This window comes from Vulpes lagopus, chromosome 5 (assembly GCF_018345385.1).
Source record: "Vulpes lagopus strain Blue_001 chromosome 5, ASM1834538v1, whole genome shotgun sequence".
NCBI lineage: Eukaryota > Metazoa > Chordata > Mammalia > Carnivora > Canidae > Vulpes > Vulpes lagopus.
Window position 1 is genome coordinate 95,358,159 of NC_054828.1, and position 21,182 is coordinate 95,379,340.

The 21,182-nt window shown below is 38.0% G+C and overlaps 1 protein-coding gene across 2 annotated transcripts in view; it reads right to left on the bottom strand.

The window, feature by feature from the left end:
* LOC121490833 (charged multivesicular body protein 3) overlaps positions 1-21,182 on the bottom strand; it is a 62,874-nt gene that overhangs the window by 17,920 nt on the left and 23,772 nt on the right. For both annotated transcript variants that reach the window (XM_041754913.1, XM_041754912.1), the window contains one exon: positions 705-884. In XM_041754913.1, coding sequence (XP_041610847.1) covers positions 705-792 — 88 coding nt within the window. In that variant the 5' untranslated portion in view covers positions 793-884. The remainder of the gene's footprint in view (positions 1-704; positions 885-21,182) is intronic.

Here is a 21,182-nt window from a genome sequence, read left to right on the forward strand (position 1 = left end):
CAAGGAATGATACTTCTGAGGTAGGACTTCTTAATTTAACAGAAATTAAGTAAAAAAACAGAAACCACCTGGATGTCTCAAGCTATCACTGGCCTGGAGACAGATGCATGTGAAAAGTCACAACAGTATGATACTGGACAATAAAAGAAAACTAAATTATGTTTATTTTAAATATTGTAACATGTTTTTAGAAATTAAACAGATAGTTCACATGTGTGCTGAATACCCACTACACAGTCTTCCTAAGATGTAAGGAAGCATTAGGTAGAGAGCCAGGGATAAGGCAGGAAAGGAGATGGGGGAAAGCCAAAAACACACTTGGACTATTTTAACATTCTGCCTAGGGTGGTTCTGCACCTGGACAGAGGAAATGCTCTTCTTCCTCCTCCAACACACTTCACACATCTATGACTCAACTCTCAGGTCACTTTACAACACTGTTCACACGAGGGAAAATATTTTAAGTAAAGCAGATTGATATGCATATTTTGCCATTATTATAACAACACTGAGAAAAGAAAATGAATCATACAATGATAGTAATAATTATATTTTGCATTTGTGTAACACTCCAATGATAACAATATAAAGAATAAAAACCATAGCTGAGACTGTTTTTTCTATTCAAGGAAACCAGCTAGTACTGCTAACAACAGCAAGAGCATCAGCATTAAGAAGGAGGCTGTAAGTTAACTGCATCTTACCCAGCTGGTTCTTCATCCCCATGAGCACAGAGTTCATGTGAGCTTTGGAAGCATAGAGCTTGCTCACAGCCTTCCTTGACCTGATCATCTCCTTGGCTAGGACCACACAGACGTCCTTCTGACCCTTCTTGGCAGCATCTTTCACTGACCGTTTTACTTTTTCTTCTTCTCTTTGGATATCTAAATTTAGAACATAACACAAAACACCAAAAAATTAAAGGTAAACCAGAAGATGTATTGGCACTCAAATCTGTTCTGATGGTGATCTAAATATGTCTATTAAAATCAAAACAATGGGCAGCTGGCTGGCTCAGTCAGTGGAGCATGGGATCCTGTATCTCGGGGTTGTGAGTTAAAGCCTTATGTTGAGTGTAGAGATTACTTAAAAATAAAATATTAAAAAAAATTAAAATAACAGGAAAACAGAGAGGGAGGATGATATAAACAAAATCAAAACAACTACTGCAATGGGTTTCCATTATTTCCAAAAACAGTATTAAAGTAACTTAAAAGGGGCACCTGGGTGGCTCAATGAGTTAAGCATCTGCCTTCAGCTCAGGTCATGATCCTGGTTCTGGGCCCCCAAACAAGCCCCTTGCTCAGTGGGAGTCTGCTTCTTCCTCTCTCACTGCCCCTCCCCCTGCTCTTGCTCTCTCTCCCAAATAAATAAAATCTTAAAAAAAAATAACGTAAGAGTAAAAAGGTAAGTAAATCCTACTATAATATTAGGCAAAATTTCAAAACTGTTGAATTCCTAAGAATTATTCTGCCGTCAGCCTCCTGATCAACATTCACCTGTGGGCCTCCTTCACCCACCTCTCTCCTGGGCTTCTATTTCAACTGCTAGGATATGACTCGGCAGGGCGTGGGCCACTTCCTCCACAAGTGGGCGCCAAGTGTCTCTTGAAGATGCAGAACCAGTGCCCTCTTCCAGGAGGTGCAGAAGCTGCCCCAAGAGGAGTAGGGCAAAGCCCTGGACCCCACAGGAAACACCACGCTCCTGCAGAAAAAACTGAACCAGGCCCTTTGGTGTCTGCAAGCCTGGAGTTCTGAACAGGCAGACCTCTACTTCCTGGAGAACCACTTGTTAGATGAGGGGGTGAAACCCATCACCTGAATCATCTCCACAGGCTGGCCAGCCACCAGGCTGGGTGATGATCTCTTCAAGGGCTCACCTCTCAAGTAAAACTAAGAGCCTGCAGAGCCCGGTGGCCTTTGAGGGGCCCCTGTAACCCCCTCTGGTGTCTGGGCTTCTCTCTGAACCTCTTCCTGCAGCTACCAGGCAGCTTTTTAACCACTCTGGAGACCTTGCCTTGCCCAAGCCCTGGACCAAATGGAAACATTTTTCGTGGCAAAAACAAGAAATCTGAAACTCAAATCCATTAAACAAGAACTCCCCATTCCCTCCTCCCACCAGCCCCTGGTAACCATCATTCTACTTTTTCTGCCTTTATGAATGACTATTCTAGGTACCTTATATAAATAGAATAATAGAGTATTTGTTTTTTTGTGACTAGCTTATTTCACTTAGCATCCTTAAGATTCATCCATATTGTTGCATGTATCAGAATTACCTTTGTTTTTATAAATCTTTTTTTCAAATTTTAAAAAATTTTTTTTATTTATTCATAGAGACACACACACACACACACACAGAGAGGCAGAGACACAGGCAGAGGGAGAAGCAGGCTCCATGCAGGGAACCGACGTGGGACTCGATCCCAGGTCTCCAGGATCACACCCCGGGCTGCAGGTGCGCTAAACCGCTGCGCCACTGGGGCTGCCCTATCTTTCTTTTTAAAGCTGAATACTACTCCATTGCATCTATATACCAAATTTTGTTTATCCATTCATCCATCCACAGGCATTTGGGTTGCTTTTAACTCTGAGCTATCGTGACTAATGATGCTATGAACATAAGTGTACAAACATCTCTTGGAGGCCCTTTCAAATCTTTTGTGTACATACCTATATACATATTACCACAGACCGGGGGGCTTAAACCACATCAATTTATTTCTCACAGTTCTGGAGGCTTGAAGGTCTAAGATCAAGGTGCCAACAAACAACATGGTTCCTCCTGAGAGCCTATTTCCTGGTTTGTAGATAGATATTTCTTGCTGTATCCTCACATGGTCAAGAGATACAAACATTCCGTCCACAATATTCCGCCTCTGCCCAAATTTATGTCTTTCTCACTTGCAAAATGTATTCATTCCATCCCAACCACCTCAAAAGTGGTAACTTGTTTTAGCATCAACTTTAAATGTCTAAAATCCAAAGTCACATCTAAATATCACCTAAACCTTACACCTGAAACTAATATAACACTGTGTATCAACTATACTAAAAAAATTAAATAATTGATCAATAAACAGATATCTAAATCAGATATGGGTGAGACTCAAGGTATGATTGATCCTGAGGCAAAATTCCTCTCCAGCTAAGAACATGTGACAGGCATAGGATAGACATTTCTCAGTCCAAAAGGGAGAAATAGGAAAGAAGGAAGGAGTGACAGTCCCAAGCAATTCCAAAACATAGCAAGGGAAATTCCATGAGATCTTAAAAGATTTAAGAATAATCCTCTTTGACTCAATGCTCTGACTTCCAGACCCACTGAGGTGGCAACACCATCCCCATGTGTTGGTGGGGCACCACCATGCTGTGGTTTTCTGTGGAGCGCCCCTTACCCCAATCTGAAGCTCTATCAGCCTGGGGGATGGGTATCACACCCCCAGGGCTTTGCCCACAGTCCTTTATGGCTTTGGCTGGAGGCAGTTTCGATTACTAGAACCAAGATGCTAGCCCTGATGATCTCTGAGTCAGCTTTTTTTTTTTTTAAAGATTCTATTTATTTATTCATGAGAGACACAGAGAGAGACAGCCAGAGACACAGGCAGAGGGAGAAGCAGGCTCCATGAAGGGACCCTGATGTGGGACTCGATCCCAGGTCTCCAGGATCACGTCCTGAGCTGAAGACAGACGCTCAATCGCTGAGCCACTCAGGCGTCGCATCTGAGTCAGCTCTTGGAACATTTTTTCCTTTCCGTAAAAAATAGTGGAGGTTTGAAGGCTAATAGTTTGCTTTATAATTCTGTCCTACAGAATCTAAATCTGAAAGCCTTCCTTCGTTCTGACCTATATCCATCTCCTTCAGTTCAAATTGGCAGTGATCTTGCTGGGGTCACTGAAGAAGTCCGTGGTTAACACACATTTTAATCTCCTTACCAAATGGCTGATCAGCCATACCCGTGGTGTGTGCTTCCAGACAGGCTTTCTCATTTTCTCCAATATGTACGGACTGAGACTGAGACTATGCCAAATATTTAAGTTATGGTTCCTTTTTGTTTAACAATTTCTTCTTTGGAATAATAAATGAATTCAGTAACGTTGGGGGTACAACACACAGAAATTGGTTGCATTTTTATACATTAATAACAAAGTAGCAGAAAGAGAAATTAAGAAAACAATTCTATTTATAATTGCACCAAAAAGAATAAATACCTAGAAATAATCTTAACCAAGGAGGTGAAAGACCTGTACTCTGAAAACTATAAAACAAAGAAGATGCTACAAACAAATGAAAAGACATTCCATGCCTACAACCTGGAAGAATTAATATTGTTAAAATGTCTATACTATGCAAAGCAATCTACAAATTCATTGCAATCCTTAACAAAGGACCCACAGCATTCTTCACAGAAACTAAAACAAATAATACCAAAATTTCTATGCAACCACAAAAGATCTTGAATAGCCAAAGCAACTTTGAGAAAGAACAGAGCTGTAAGTATCAGAATCCCAGATTTCAAAACACTATGGTACTGGCACATACAAAAAAAGACATGTAGATCAACAGAACAGAATATAGAGCCCAGAAATAATCCCGTACTTACATAATCAATCTATGACAAAGGAAGCAAGAATATACAATGGGGAAAAGACACTAGTTTCAGTAAATGGTGCTGGAAAGTTGGACACCTACTTGCAAAAAAAATTAGACTACACCACTTTCTTACACTATAAACAAAATAAACTCAAAATGGATTAAAGACTTAAATGTGAGACCTGAAATCATACAACTCCTAGAAGAAAACACAGGCAGTAATTTCTTTGACACTGACCTTAGTAATGTCCTATCTAGAAAACTAGATAGGGCTCCTCATGCAAGGGAAACAAAAGCAAAAATATATTATTAGGACTACACCAAAATGAAAGCTTTTGCAAAGTGAAGGAAACCAACAAAAGGGCAACTTACTGAATGAGAGAAGATATCTGCAAATAAGATATCAAAATAGGGGTTAAATTCCAAAATATATAAAGAACTCACATAACTCAACACCAAAAAAAAAAAAAAAAAACTCAAGCAAACACAAACAAAAAACCACCCCAAACATCCTGATTAAAAAATGGGCAGAGGCACAGCAAATATCATTCTCAATGGGGAAGCACTGGGAGCCTTTCCCCTAAGATCAGGAACAAGACAGGGATGTCCACTCTCACCACTGCTGTTCAACATAGTTCTGGAAGTCCTCGCCTCAGCAATCAGACAACAAAAAGACATTAAAGGCATTCAAATTGGCAAAGAAGAAGTCAAACTCTCCCTCTTCACCGATGACATGATACTCTACATAGAAAACCCAAAAGCCTCCACCCCAAGATTGCTAGAACTCATACAGCAATTTGGTAGCGTGGCAGGATACAAAATCAATGCCCAGAAATCAATGGCATTTCTATACACTAACAATCAGACTGAAGAAAGAGAAATTAAGGAGTCAATCCCATTTACAATTGCACCCAAAAGCATAAGATACCTAGGAATAAACCTAACCAAAGAGGTAAAAGATCTATACCCTAAAAACTATAGAACACTTCTGAAAGAAATTGAGGAAGACCCAAAGAGATGGAAAAATATTCCATGCTCTTGGATTGGCAGAATTAATATTGTGAACATGTCAATGTTACCCAGGGCAATTTACACGTTTAATGCAATCCCTATCAAAATACCATGGACTTTCTTCAGAGAGTTAGAACAAATTATTTTAAGATTTGTGTGGAATCAGAAAAGACCCCGAATAGCCAGGGGAATTTTATTTTATTTTATTTTATTTTTTTAAATTTTTTATTATTATTATTTATTTATGATAGTCATACAGAGAGAGAGAGAGAGAGAGGCAGAGACACAGGCAGAGGAGAAGCAGGCTCCATGCACCGGGAGCCCGACGTGGGACTCGATCCCGGGTCTCCAGGATCGCGCCCTGGGCCAAAGGCAGGCGCCAAACCGCTGCGCCACCCAGGGATCCCGCCAGGGGAATTTTAAAAAAGAAAACCATAGCTGGGGGCATCACAATGCCAGATTTCAGGTTGTACTACAAAGCTGTGGTCATCAAGACAGTGTGGTACTGGCACAAAAACAGACACATAGATCAATGGAACAGAATAGAGAACCCGGAAGTGGACCCTGAAATGTATGGTCATCTAATATTCGATAAAGGAGGAAAGACTATCCATTGGAAGAAAGACAGTCTCTTCAATAAATGGTGCTGGGAAAATTGGACATCCACATGCAGAAGAATGAAACTGGACCACTCTCTTTCACCATACACAAAGATAAACTCAAAATGGATGAGAGATCTAAATGTGAGACAAGAGTCCATCAAAATCATAGAAGAGAATACAGGCAACACCCTCTTTGAACTCGGCCACAGTAACTTTTTGCAAGATACATACACGAAGGCAAAAGAAACAAAAGCAAAAATGAACTATTGGGACTTCATCAAGATAAGAAGCTTTTGCACAAAAAGGATACAGTCAACAAAACTAAAAGACAACCTACAGAATGGGAGAAGATATTTGCAAATGACATATCAGATAAAGGGCTAGTTTCCAAAATCTATAAAGAACTTATTAAACTCAACACCAAAGAAACAAAAAATCCAATCATGAAATGGGCAAAAGACATGAAGAGAAATCTCACAGAGGAAGACATGGACATGGCCAACATGCACATGAGAGAATGCTCTGCATCACTTGCCATCAGGGAAATACAAATCAAAACCACAATGAGATACCACCTCACACCAGTGAGAATGGGGAAAATTAACAAGGCAGGAAACAACAAATGTTGGAGAGGATGCGGAGAAAAGGGAAGCCTCTTACACTGTTGGTGGGAATGTGAACTGGTGCAGCCACTCTGGAAAACTGTGTGGAGGTTCCTCAAAGAGTTAAAAATAGACCTGCCCTACAACCCAGCAATTGCACTGTTGGGGATTTACCCCAAAGATTCAGATGCAATGAAACGTCGGGACACCTGCACCCCGATGTTTCTATCAGCAATAGCCACAATAGCCAAACTGTGGAAGGAGCCTCGGTGTCCATCGAAAGATGAATGGATAAAGAAGATGTGGTTTATGTATACAATGGAATATTACTCAGCAATTAGAAACGACAAATACCCACCATTTGCTTCAACGTGGATGGAACTGGAGGGTATTATGCTGAGTGAAATAAGTCAATCGGAGAAGGACAAACAGTGTATGTTCTCATTCATTTGGGGAATATGAATAATAGTGAAAGGGAATATAAAGGAAGGTAAAAGAAATGTTGGGAAATATCAGGAAGGGAGACAGAACATAAAGACTCCTAACTCGGGGAAATGAACTAGGGGTGGTGGAAGGGGAGGAGGGCGGGTGTTGGAGGGGAATGGGTGATGGGCACTGAGGTGGACACTTGACGGGATGAGCACTGGGTGTTTTTCTGTATGTTGGTAAATTGAACACCAATAAAAATTAATTTAAAAAAATGGGCAGAGGATCTGAAGAAATATTTCTCCAAAGACATAGCCAACAGACACATGAAAAGATGCTCAACATTACTAATCATCAGGGAAATGTAAATTAAAGCCACAATGAAATATCACTTTTCATGTGTTAGAATGGCTAGAATCAAAAAGATAAACAACACTTGTTGGCGAGGATGTGGAGAAAAGGGAATCCTCATGCACTGCTGGCAGGAATGTAAATTGGTGCAGCCCTTGTGAAAAATAGGATGGTGGTCCCTCAACTTAAAAACAGAAATACCATATGATCCAGTAATTCCACTACTGGATATTTACCTTAAGAATACAAAAAGACTAATTCAAGAAGATATATGCACCCCTGTATTGCAGCATTCTTTACAATAGCCAAGATTTGGAAGTAACCCAAGTGTCCACTGATAACATGAATGGATAAAGTTGGGGTATATACATACAATGGAATACTACTCAGCCATAAAAAGGAATGAAATCTTTTCATTTGTGACATGGATGAACCTAAAAGTTATTATGTTAAGTGAATTAAGTCAGACAGAAAAAGACAAATACTGTATTATTTCACTTATATATGGAATCTTAAAAATAAAACAAATGAACAAACAAAAAGCAGAAACAGATCCATATAGAACAAACTTATGATTGTCAAAGGGGTGGGGGAGTGGGAGGAGGGCCAAAAATTGGTGAAGGGGAATGGTATTAAATTTTTTTTACATTTTTATTTATTTATGATAGTCACAGAGAGAGAGAGAGAGAGAGAGAGAGAGAGGCAGAGACACAGGCAGAGGGAGAAGCAGGCTCCATGCACCAGGAGCCCGACGTGGGATTCGATCCCGGGTCTCCAGGATCACGCCCTGGGCCAAAGGCAGGCGCCAAACCGCTGTGCCACCCAGGGATCCCTTTTTTTTTTTATTTTTTATTTTTTTAATTTGGGGAATGGTATTAGATACAGGGTTCCAGTTATGGAATGAACGAACTTCCAGTTATGAAATGAATAAATCACTGGGGTAAAAGGGTACAGTGTAGGTTATTTTAATACTGTTTTATGGTAACAGATGGTAGTTACACTTGAGATGAAAATAGCATAATGTTAAGAGAAGTTGAAGCACTGAGTTGTATACTTGAAACCAATGTAACATTGTGTGTCAACTACAATAAAATAAAGGAAGAAAAGCAGCTCATTCTTCCTTTCTTCTCCTTCCATTTTACTATAAGCAGGAAGAACCAAGCCACCCATCTAATACTTTGTTTAGAAATCTCTTTAGCTAAATACACAATTTCATTGCTCGCAAATTCTCACTTCTACAAACACTAGACCCCAAACATAGTTCAGGCAAATTCTTTGCCATTTTATACACAAAGGTCTTTTCTCCATTGTCCAATAACATTTTCCCCATTTCTGTCTGAGACTTCATAAAAATGGCCTTTAACATCCTTATCTTTACCCAATATTATGTACATGGTTATTTAAGTGTTCTCTAACAAGGTGAAGGCTTTCTCTCCAGCTTCTTTCCCCTCTAAGCCCTCACCAGAATTGCCTTAATTAAAGGTCCATTCCTGGGATCCCTGGGTGGCGCAGCGGTTTGGCGCCTGCCTTTGGCCCAGGGCGCGATCCTGGAGACCTGGGATCGAATCCCATGTCAGGCATCCGGTGCATGGAGCCTGCTTCTCCCTCTGCCTGTGTCTCTGCCTCTCTCTCTCTGTGTGACTATCGTAGATAAATAAAAAATTTAAAAAAAAAAAAGGTCCATTCCTGGCAAAGTAAGCTTTTCTCAGCACGCAACTCAATACTTTCTAGCCTCTATTTATTACCCGGTTCTAAAGCTGCTTCCACATTTTTAGATGTTAGAGTAGCACCCCACTTCATGGTAAGAATATCTGTATTAGGTCAGGCTGCTATAACAGAAACACCATAGATTAGGTGAATAAACAATAGAATTTATTTCAAAATAAATTTTGGAGACTAAGAAGTCCAAGATGAAGGTGCTGGCCAATTCAGTTCCTGATAAGAGCCCTCTTTCTAGTTTGCAGATGGACCCCTTCTTGCTGTATGCTCACATGATGGATGGAGATTATCTTTCTTGTATTTCTTCTGATAAGGGCACTAATCCCATCCATAAGGGCTCCACCTTCATGGTCTAATTATTCCCAAATCCCCACCTCCTCCATACTATCACACTGGGGATTAGGACTTCAACATACGAATTTTGGGAGCAAAACAAACATGCAGTCCATAGTAATGATCAAAAGTAGAACTGTGGAATCACATGGTAATTCTATTTTTAACTTATTGAGGAACAGCCATACTATTTTCCATAGCTGTGTCATTTTACATTCCCACTGTGTCCACTGGTTTCAGTTTTTCTACATCCTTCCAACACTTACTATTTTCTGTTTTGTTTTGATTGATAGTAGCCATCCTAATGGGTCTGAGGTGTCATCTCATTGTGGTTTTGATGTGCATTTCCCTAGTGATTAGTAATTCTGAACATTTTTCATGTGTTTATTCACCCCTTGTATATTTTCTTTGGAGAAATATTCTAAAGACTTAAAGGTCTATTCAAGTCCTTTGTCCAATTTTGAATAGCATTTTTTTTAGTTGAGTTCTAAGATATCTATCAATCTATCTCCTGGATATTAATTCCTTATCAGATATGATTTGCAAATATTTTCTTCCATTTGGCAGGTTACCCTTTTACTCTATTTACTCTTTTCTATGTCTTTTGATTCATAAAACTTTTTAATTTTCATGAAATCTAATTTGTTATATATATATTTTTAATTTGTTATATTTTTGATGTTGCCTGTGGCTTTGAGGTTGTATCAAAGAAATCACTGCCAAGTCCAATGTCATGATGCTTTTTCCCTATGCTTTCTTCTAAGAGTTTTATAGTTTTAGGTTTTACATTTAGGTCTTTGACCCATTTTGAGTTAATTTTTTAATATGGTCTTAGGTAAGGGTCCAACCCCATTCTTTTGCATGTGGACATCCAGTTCTCCCAGCACCATCTGCTGAAAGGACTGTCTTTTCCCCATCAAATGGTCTTGGCACCCTTGTCAAAAATCATTTGGCCATATATGTAAGGATTTATTTCTAGGCTATTTCATTGGTCTTTATGACTGTCTGCATGTAGGAAGTACCCTGGTTTTATTTCTACAGCTTTGTAGTAAGTTTTGAAATGAGAGGGTTTGAGTCCTCCAACTTTGTTCTTTTTCAAAATTGTTTTAGCTCTTCCCTGAGATTCTATATGAATTTTAAAATGGAATTTTCTACTTCTGAAAAAAAAGTCATTGGGATTTCTATAGGGATTGCACTGAATCTGCAGATCAGATTGATACCTTAACAATATTAAATATTCTAATCCATGGACACAGAATGTCTTTCCATTTATTTATATCTTTTTTTCAGTAATAATGTTTTTATAGTTTTCACTGTACAAGTCTTTCACCTCTTTGGTTAAGTTAGTTCCTAAGGATTTCATCTTTTTTGTTGCTACCGTAAATAGAACTGTTTTCTTAATTTCCTTTTTAGACTGTTCAGTTAGCGTATAGAAACACAACTGATTTTTGTGTGTTTTATATCCTGCTAATTTGCTGAATGTATTTATTAGTTCTAACAAAACTGTGTTAGAACGAATAGGTTTGTTCGGTATCTTTAGGGTTTATACACATAAGATCATATTATCTACAAACAGATCATTTTACTTCTTCCTTTCTAATTTGTAAGTAAATTTTTTATAAAGATTTTATTTATTTATTCATGAGAGATAGAAAGATAGAGGCAGAGACATAGGTAAAGAGAGAAGCAGGATCCTCGAGGGGAACCCTAATGTGGGCCTCAATCCTGGGACTCTGGGACCATGCCCTGAGCTGAAGGCAGACACTCAACCACTGAGCCACCTAGGCATCCCTTCCTTTCTAATTTGGATGCCTTTTATTTCTTTTACTTAAGTGCTCTAGTTAGAGCTTCCAGTACTCTGTTGGGGAGAAGCAGCCAAAGGCAGAGATCCTTGTAACTGTACCTGACCATAAAGAAAAAGCTTTCTGTCTTTCACCACTGAGTGTGATGTCTGCTGTGGCTTTTTCATATATGACTTTTATTGCACTGAGGCAATATCCTTCTATTCCTAGTTAGCTGACTGTTAACACAAAAGGGTGTTAAATTCTGTCAAATGCTTTTCTGAATCAATTGAGATGATCATGTGTTTTTTTTCCTTAATTGTGTAGATATGATATATCACACTGGTTGATTTACATATATTGAACTATCCCTGCATTCCAGAAATCCCACTTGGTCATGGTGAATAATTCTTTTGAATTATATATATTTTTTAATGATTTCTGCATCAGTGTTCATAAGGGCTATTAGTCTGTACATAGTTCTCTATTCCTATAGTATCATCTAATATTGCCACCAACATAATAATGGCCTTATAAAACAACTAAGGAAGTGTTTTCTTCTCAATTTTTTAGAAAAGTTTGAGAAGATATGGGATTAGTTCTTTAAATATTTGGTAGGCAATAGCCAAACTGTGGAAGGAGCCTCGGTGTCCATCAAAAGAAGAATGGATAAAGAAGATGTGGTTTATGTATACAATGGAATATTACTCAAGCCATTAGAAATGACAAATTACTCAAGCCATTAGAAATGACAAAAAAAAAACACCATTTGCTTCAACGTGGGTGGAACTGGAGGGTATTATGCTGAGTGAAACCAGTCAATCGGAGAAGGACAAACATTGTATGTTCTCATTCATTTGGGGAATATAAATAATAGTGAAAGGGAATATAAGGGAAGGGAGAAGAAATGTGTGGGAAATATCAGAAAGGGAGACAGAACATAAAGACTCCTAACTCTGGGAAACAAACTAGGGGTGGTGGAAGGGGAGGTGGTGAATGGGTGACGGGGTGGGGGTGAATGGGTGACGGGCACTGAGGGGGGCACTTGATGAGCACTGGGTGTTATTCTGTATGTTGGTAAATTGAACACCAATAAAAAATAAATTTATTATAAAAAATAAATATTTGGTAGAAATCACCAGTGAATATATCAGGTCAAGGACTTTTCTTTGTCAGGAGATTTTTTTTTTTTACTACTGATTCAATCAAGTCTGTTCAGATTTGCTCTTTATGTTTTCAGTCTTGGTAGGTTTTGGAATTCTAGTAACTTGTCCATTTCAAAATGTGTTATCCAACTCACTGATGTGCAACTGTTTACAGTACCCTTATGATACATATTTTTAAATTTCTGTAGAATCTTAGTAATGCTCCTACTTTCATTTCCGATTTTAGGGACTTGAGTCCTCTCTCTCTCTTTTTCCTCCCTCCTTTCCAGTGTTCTCTCTTCTACTGATTTCTAATCAACCCTTGTAGTCAGAGAAGATTTTATATCTATATATATTTTTAATATGTAAACTATATATTGATTGAGACTTGATTTTTAGGCTAACGTGCTCCATTTTGAAGAATGAGCACTTGAGAAATGTGTATTCTGTTGTTGGGTATTCTGTAGAGGTCTATTAGATCTAGTTGACTTATTGTGTTGTTCAAGTACTCTTATTTCTTTATCTGCTGCCTGGCTGTTTTATTCACTTTTTAAGAGTATTTATTTATTTACAGAGAGAGCATGCATGTGAGGAGGGTGGGGGAGGGGGGTGGAGAGGGAAAGAGAGAATCTCAAGCAGACTCCACTCTGAGCCTAAAGCCCAACTTGAGGGCTCGATCTCATGACCCTGAGATCATAACCTGAGCCAAAATCAAGAGCTGGAGGCTTAAATGACTGAGCCATTTAGGTGCCCCTGGCTGTTATATTCACTCTTGCAAGTAGGTTAGTAAAGCCTCCAACTATTATTGTAGAATTATTTCCCTCTTTAATTTTGTCAATTTTTGTTTCACATATTTTGACAGTCTGTTTTTAGGTTCATAGATGTGTATAATTAATTGTTATATCCTCTTATTCTACTGAAACTCTTAGTAATATAGAATGTCTTTTTGAATCTTGTAATCTTGATTTAAAGTTTGTATTATAAGTATAGCAACCTCCACTCTCTTTTGGTTACCATTTCCATGGGATATCTTTTTCTGTCCTTTCACTCTCAATCTATTTCTACTTTTGGATCTAAAGCAAGCACCCTGTAGATAGCATAGAGTAGGATTATTTTTAAAATTCCATTTTGCCAAGCTCTTTCAAATGAAGAAGTAATCCATCTACATTTAGTTACTGATAAGGAGGTGCCTACTTCTGCCATTTTGCCATATTTTTCTGTAGGCCTTACAGCTTTACGTTTCCTGAATTAATGTCTTTTGTGTTTACTTTTTTTTCATAGTGAAACTTTTCAAATCCCATTTCATTAGCTTTTTTTGCATGATGTATAGCTATTTTCTTCGTGGCTACCATGGGAATTATAGTTATTATCCTAAAATTATAACACTAATTCAAAATTACATGAGCTTAACTTCAATAGAACATAAAAACTTTATTTCTAAATGGCTCTGTTCCCACCTCCATTCAGTTAATGATGTCACAAAAGTACATCTTTCTGTGAGTTCAAAAACATGGCCTAATATATTTTTTAAATGCCCAAGTCTCCTAAATCATGTAAAAAACAAAAAATGGAGGTATAAATTGAAGTTAAAAAAAATGCTAGGCTTTAGAATTGTCCATGTAGTTACTCTTAAGAGAGATTTATTTTTTCATATGGCTTCACATTACTATGATACATTAATTTCAATTAGAAGGACACCTGTAGCACTTCTTGCCAGTCTGGTCTAGTGGTAACAAACTCCCTCAGCTTTTATTTATCTAGGAATGCCTCGATTTCTCCCTTGTTTTGCTGGATATAGGATTCTCAGTTGATAGTTCTTCTTTTTGCATTTGAATATATCAACTTCAGCCTTCTGGCCCTCAACACTTCTGGTGAAGAAATTTCCTAAAAATCTTACTGAAGATCCTTTTCTATGGTAAGCCCTTTCTCACTGCTTTAAACATTAACTATCTAAAGTCTGATTATGATGCGCTTTGGCATGGGTCCTTTTGAGTATATACAATTTGGACTATGTGGAACTTCTTGGATGATTATATTCATGTCTTTCATAAAATCTGAGATGTTTCTGCCACTAGTTCTTTAAATCATCTCCCTGCTCCTTTCTCTGTTTTCCTCCTGGAACACCCACAGTGTGTATCCTAGTTTACCTTCATGGTGTCCTACACATGGTGTCCTCAATTTACTTCAATTTTTTTCCCTTCTTCTCAGCCTTCATAACTCCAATTGTACTATTTTCAAGTTTATGGATTCTCCTGCCTGCTCAAATCTGCTTTCAAGTTAACTCTGAATAAATTTTTCACTTCAGTTATTGTACTTTTCAGCAGCAGAATTTTTTGGTTTATTTTCATGTTTTCTATCTCTTTATTGATATTTCTACTTTATTCATGTGTCATTTTCTTGACTTACTTCCACATCTTACTTTGGCTCTTTGTGCATCTTTAAAACAGTTGTTTTAAAGTATCTGTTGAGTTAATAATCATCTGGTCTTTCTCAGGTACATTTTCTGTTCATTTGTTTTCTTTGGATGGGCCATATTTTCCTGTTTGTACATCATGTGATTTTGTTGTTGTTGCTGAAAATAAGTCATTTGAATCTTACACTTCTGGAAGTCAGATCCTCCCACTTCACCGGGGTTTGCTGTTTTTTTAATTTTTGTTGCTGTAGGGTATCTCTGTGATGGGGATCAACCTGCACTGTAAACTTGAAGTCTTCTCAGGTCTTTGCAGAGCTGCATCTCACCCTGGATGTGCACAGTGACTTTTTCTATTCTGCCATGTATGTGGTTACTTTTGAAGGTCTTAGCTCTTTTTTTTTTTTTTTTTAATGTCTTAGCTCTTGATAGTAAGAATATAAGATGGTACAGTGTTGTGGAAAACACTACGGTGTTTCCTCAAAAATTAAATATAGAATTACCATTTGACCCAGCAATTCTACTATAGGGTATAGGGTACAAAAAAACAAAAACAAAAATGAGAACAGGGATTCAAACAGATACTTACACACTCATGGCTATAACAGCATTATTCACAATAACCCAAAGGTAAAAACAACCCAAATATCCATTTAAGATGAATAAACAAAATGAGGCATGCATACAATGAAATACTGTTCAATCTTAAAACGGAAGTTAACTCTGATTCATGCTATATAACATGGATAAATGTTGAAAACATTATGATAAGTAAAATAAGCCAGGCACAAAGAGACAGATATTCTTTGATTCCACTTATACGAAGTACTTAGAATAGTCAATTATACACAGAGACAAAAAATAGAATAGTGGTTACCAGGGGATTTAGTGTCAGTTGTGGGGGGACAGAAAGTTATGATTTAATGGTACAGAGTTTCAGTATGGAAAAAGAAAAGTTTGGAGATGGAAAGTGGTAATGGTTGCACAGCAATGTGAATGTACTTAATGTCATTGAACTGTATATTTAAAACAGGTTCATTTTATGTTCTGTATACTTTACTATAAGAAGAAATCAATAAAACAGCAACAGGAAAAGTATAAGTCATTCATAAGTGTTTGTGTGTAAATACAAATACAGATCGACATATCTGAAAGGATGATTACCAAAATATCTTTGAGTGGTAGAATTTCAGGGTGATTTTAATTTTCTTATTTATACTTTTCTGTATCAATATGTATATTACTACTTCCCTATACACATGGGCGAGGAATGTAGAAACTAAACTATTTTCATTTGAGGAGAGGGGCAATATAAATTATCTAAATTCATTCTAATATTGCCTATCATGAGTGCTCTAAATGTGTTACACATAATTGAAAGCTAAAAATGTGGATTACTGCGAGTCCTCCATAAGAAGATGAGAACTACCTGTAGTTATACTTTGCTTTATTGAGGTTACTATTTTCTCTTTAAGCTTTTTAAGTATAGCATACACACAGAAAAGTATACATAACTGTAGAGCTAAATGAATTTTCACAAAGTAATAAACACATCCACTTAACCAAATCAAGAAACAAAGTATTACAAATGTCCTTTTATGTCTGCCTTAATTCACCATGCCCTCAAGGGTAACCAATATCCTGACTTCAAGATCATGAGTTAATTTTGCAGGTTGTAGCTTTTTACACTGATATTTCTTTAAAGAAAAAATCTATTCACCTTGACTGCTAATATAAAATCAAATGAAGATAACAAGTGTTTCTATGATAAATCTTCATATGCAAGTAATATTTAAAGCAATCACATTACTTCAAAGTCAGATTTTGTCTAAAGTACTCCCTCCCCCCTTTTTTAGTATCACCATGCCGTAAGGTATGGTAGTAAGCCATACTTTATGCCAGGTACTGTCCTAAACACTTTACATACATTAGCAGATTTAAATGTCACAATAAATCTATGAGATTCAAAGAATTTTAGTAGGGATAGATGACTGACAGCAAACACAGGGTTTAAACCTGGTAGTGTTGACTCCAAAACCCATGATCTTTTTCTGATGTTAGGGTACGTTAACTAATAAACTGCTACAAATGAGAAATAATAGGAAATAACAAGAAAGAGACAGGGTTTGAAAATCATTTAATAAGATAAATAAGCTATGTGCAATTGCAGGGTCGTAGGGCAGACATATTTTTAACTCTTTGAGGTACCTCCACACAGTTTTCCAGAGTGGCTGCACCAGTTCACATTTCCACCAACAGTGTAAGAGGCTTCCCTTTTCTCCAACATTTGTGGTTTCCTGCCTTGTTAATTTTCCCCATTCTCACTGGTGTGAGGTGGTATCTCACTGTGGTTTTGATTTGTATTTCCCTGATGGCAAGTGATGCAGAGCATTTTCTCATGTGCGTGTTGGCCATGTCTATGTCTTCCTCTGTGAAATTTCTGTTCATGTCTTTTGCCCATTTCATGATTGGATTTACCCCAAAGATACAGATACAATGAAACGCCGGGACACCTGCACCCCGATGTTTATAGCATCAATGTCCATGATAGCCAAATTGTGGAAGGAGCCTCGGTGTCTATCGAAAGATGAATGGATAACAAAGATGTGGTTTATGTATACAATGGAACATTACTCAGCCATTAGAAATGACAAATACCCACCACTGGCTTCGATGTGGATGGAACTGGAGGGTATTATGCTGAGTGAAATACCTCCATTGGAGAAGGACAAACATTATAAGGTCTCATTCATTTGGGGAATATAAAAAATAGTGAAAGGGAATAAAGGGGAAAGGAGAAAAAATAAGTGGAAATATCAGAAAGGGAGACAGAACATGAAAGACTCCTAACTCTGGGAAACGAACTAGGGGTGGTGGGCAGGGGGTGGGGGTGACTGGGTGGCAGGCACTGAGGTGGGCACTTGACGGGATGAGCACTGGGTGTTATTCTGTATGTTGACAAACTGAACACCAATAAAAAATAAATTTATTAAAAAAAAGATAAATAAGCTATGGATATAAGAAGGTATAAAATGAGCAAAAAATAAAGCAAAATAAAATAAAATGGGCAAAGCACAAAACAGGTATAAACAAGGCTTGTGAGACAGAAACTGCATTTACAAGGTTTCTAAAGATGACACTGGAATTATTTGTTCTGCTATATAGTTTACTTCTACTTATCATAAGCCTCACATTATTTTTTAAAAGATTTTATTTATTCATGAGAGAGACAGAGATGGAGGCGGGGGGATGCGGGGGGCAGAAACACAGGCAGAGGGAGAAGCAGGCTCCATGCAGGTAGCCCGACGTGGGACTCGATCCTGGGTCTCCAGAATCACACCCTGGGCCCCTGGGCTGAAGGCAGCGCTAAACCGCTGAGCCACCTGGGCTGCCCAAACCTCACATTATTATTTTTACTTAAAACAGTAAATGTTTAAAGGAAACTTTAAAAAGAAAAAATATTATACTTATGTACATACTTAGTATTTCCAGCATGCTTTCATGCCTCTGGGTAGGTCCCAGTTTGTATCTGGTATAATTTATCTTCAGCTTACAACTTCCTTTAACATTTCTGATACTATAGATATCCTGGCAAATTCTCTTTGCTTTTGTTTAAAAATCTTTATTTTACTTTCACTTTTGAACACCATTTTCATTGGATATAGAATTCTAGGATAATGTTGAGTTATTTTCTTTCTATCATCATATTAAAAATGTTTTGGTTTACACTGCTTCTGAAAAAAATTTTTAATCATCCTTATCATTTGTATTTAACATGTCATTTCTCAGACTGCTTTCTCTTCATTGTTAACTTTCAGTAATTTGAATATGATATACCTTGGTATGGTTTCTTTTTTTTTAATAATAAATTTATTTTTTATTGGTGTTCAATTTACCAACATACAGAATAACACCCAGTGCTCATACTGTCAAGTGCCCCCATCAGTGCCCGTCACCCATTCACCCTCACCCCCCCAACCCCCCTCCCCTTCCATCACCCCTAGTTCGTTTCCCAGAGTTAGGAGTCTTTATGTTCTGTCTCCCTTTCTGATATTTCCCAAACATTTCTTCTCCCTTCCCTTCTATTCCCTTTCACTGTTATTTATATTCCCCAAATGAATGAGAACATACAATGTTTGTCCTTCTCCGATTGACTTACTTCACTCAGCATAATACCTTCCAGTTCCATCCACGTTGAAGCAAATGGTGGGTATCTGTTGTTTCTAATGGCTGAGTAATATTCCATTGTATACATAAACCACATCTTCTTTATCCATTCATCGTTCGATGGACACCGAGGCTCCTTCCACAGTTTGGCTATTGTGGACATTGCTGCTAGAAACATTGGGGTGCAGGTGTCCCGGCGTTTCATTGCATCTGAATCTTTGAGGTAAATCCCCAACAGTGCAATTGCTGGGTTGTAGGGCAGGTCTATTTTTAACTCTTTGAGGAACCTCCACACAGTTTTCCAGAGTGGCTGCACCAGTTCACATTCCCACCAACAGTGTAAGAGGCTTCCCTTTTCTCCGCATCCTCTCCAACATTTGTGGTTTCCTGCCTTGTTAATTTTCCCCATTCTCACTGGTGTGAGGTGGTATCTCATTGTGGTTTTGATTTGTATTTCCCTGATGGCAAGTGATGCAGAGCATTTTCTCATGTGCGTGTTGGCCATGTCTATGTCTTCCTCTGTGAGATTTCTCTTCATGTCTTTTGCCCATTTCATGATTGGATTGTTTGTTTCTTTGGTGTTGAGTTTAAGAAGTTCTTTGCAGATCTTGGAAACTAGCCCTTTATCTGATACGTCATTGCAAGTATCTTCTCCCATTCTGTGGGTTGTCTTTTAGTTTTGTTGACTGTATCCTTTTTGTGCAAAAGCTTCTTATCTTGATGAAGTCCCAATAGTTCATTTTTGCTTTTGTTTCTTTTGCCTTCGTGGATGTATCTTGCAAGAAGTTACTGTGGCTGAGGTCAAAAAGGGTGTTGCCTGTGTTCTCCTCTAGGATTTTGATGGAATCTTGTCTCTCACATTTAGATCTTTCATCCATTTTGAATTTATCTTTGTGTATGGTGAAAGAGAGTGGTCTAGTTTCATTCTTCTGCATGTGGATGTCCAATTTTCCCAGCACCATTTATTGAAGAGACTGTCTTTCTTCCAATGGATAGTCTTTCCTCCTTTATCGAATATTAGTTGACCATAAGGTTCAGGGTCCACTTCTGGGTTCTCTATTCTGTTCCATTGACCTATGTGTCTGTTTTTGTGCCAGTACCACACTCTCTTGATGACCACAGCTTTGTAGTACAACCTGAAATCTGGCATTGTGATGCCCCCAGCTATGGTTTTCTTTTTTAAAATTCCCCTGGCTATTCGGGGTCTTTTCTGATTCCACACAAATCTTAAAATAATTTGTTCTAACTCTCTGAAGAAAGTCCATGGTATTTTGATAGGGATTGCATTAAACGTGTAAATTGCCCTGGGTAACATTGACATGTTCACAATATTAATTCTGCCAATCCATGAGCATGAAATATTTTTCCATCTCTTTGGGTCTTCCTCAATTTCTTTCAGAAGTGTTCTATAGTTTTTAGGGTATAGATCCTTTACCTCTTTGGTTAGGTTTATTCCTAGGTATCTTATGCTTTTGGGTGCAATTGTAAATGGCACTGACTCCTTAATTTCTCTTTCTTCAGTCTGATTGTTAGTGTATAGAAATGCCATTGATTTCTGGGCATTGATTTTGTATCCTGCCACGCTACCAAATTGCTGTATGAGTTCTAGCAATCTTGGGGTGGAGGCTTTTGGGTTTTCTATGTAGAGTATCATGTCATCGGTGAAGAGGGAGAGTTTGACTTCTTCTTTGCCAATTTGAATGCCTTTAATGTCTTTTTGTTGTCTGATTGCTGAGGCGAGGACTTCCAGTACTATGTTGAATAGCAGTGGTGAGAGTGGACATCCCTGTCTTGTTCCTGATCTTAGGGGAAAGGCTCCCAGTGCTTCCCCATTGAGAATGATATTTGCTGTGGGATTTTCATAGATGGCTTTTAAGATGTCGAGGAATGTTCCCTCTATCCCTACACTCTGAAGAGTTTTGATCAGGAATGGATGCTGTATTTTGTCAAATGCTTTCTCTGCATCTAATGAGAGGATCATATGGTTCTTGGTTTTTCTCTTGCTGATATGATGAATCACATTGATTGTTTTCACGAGTGTT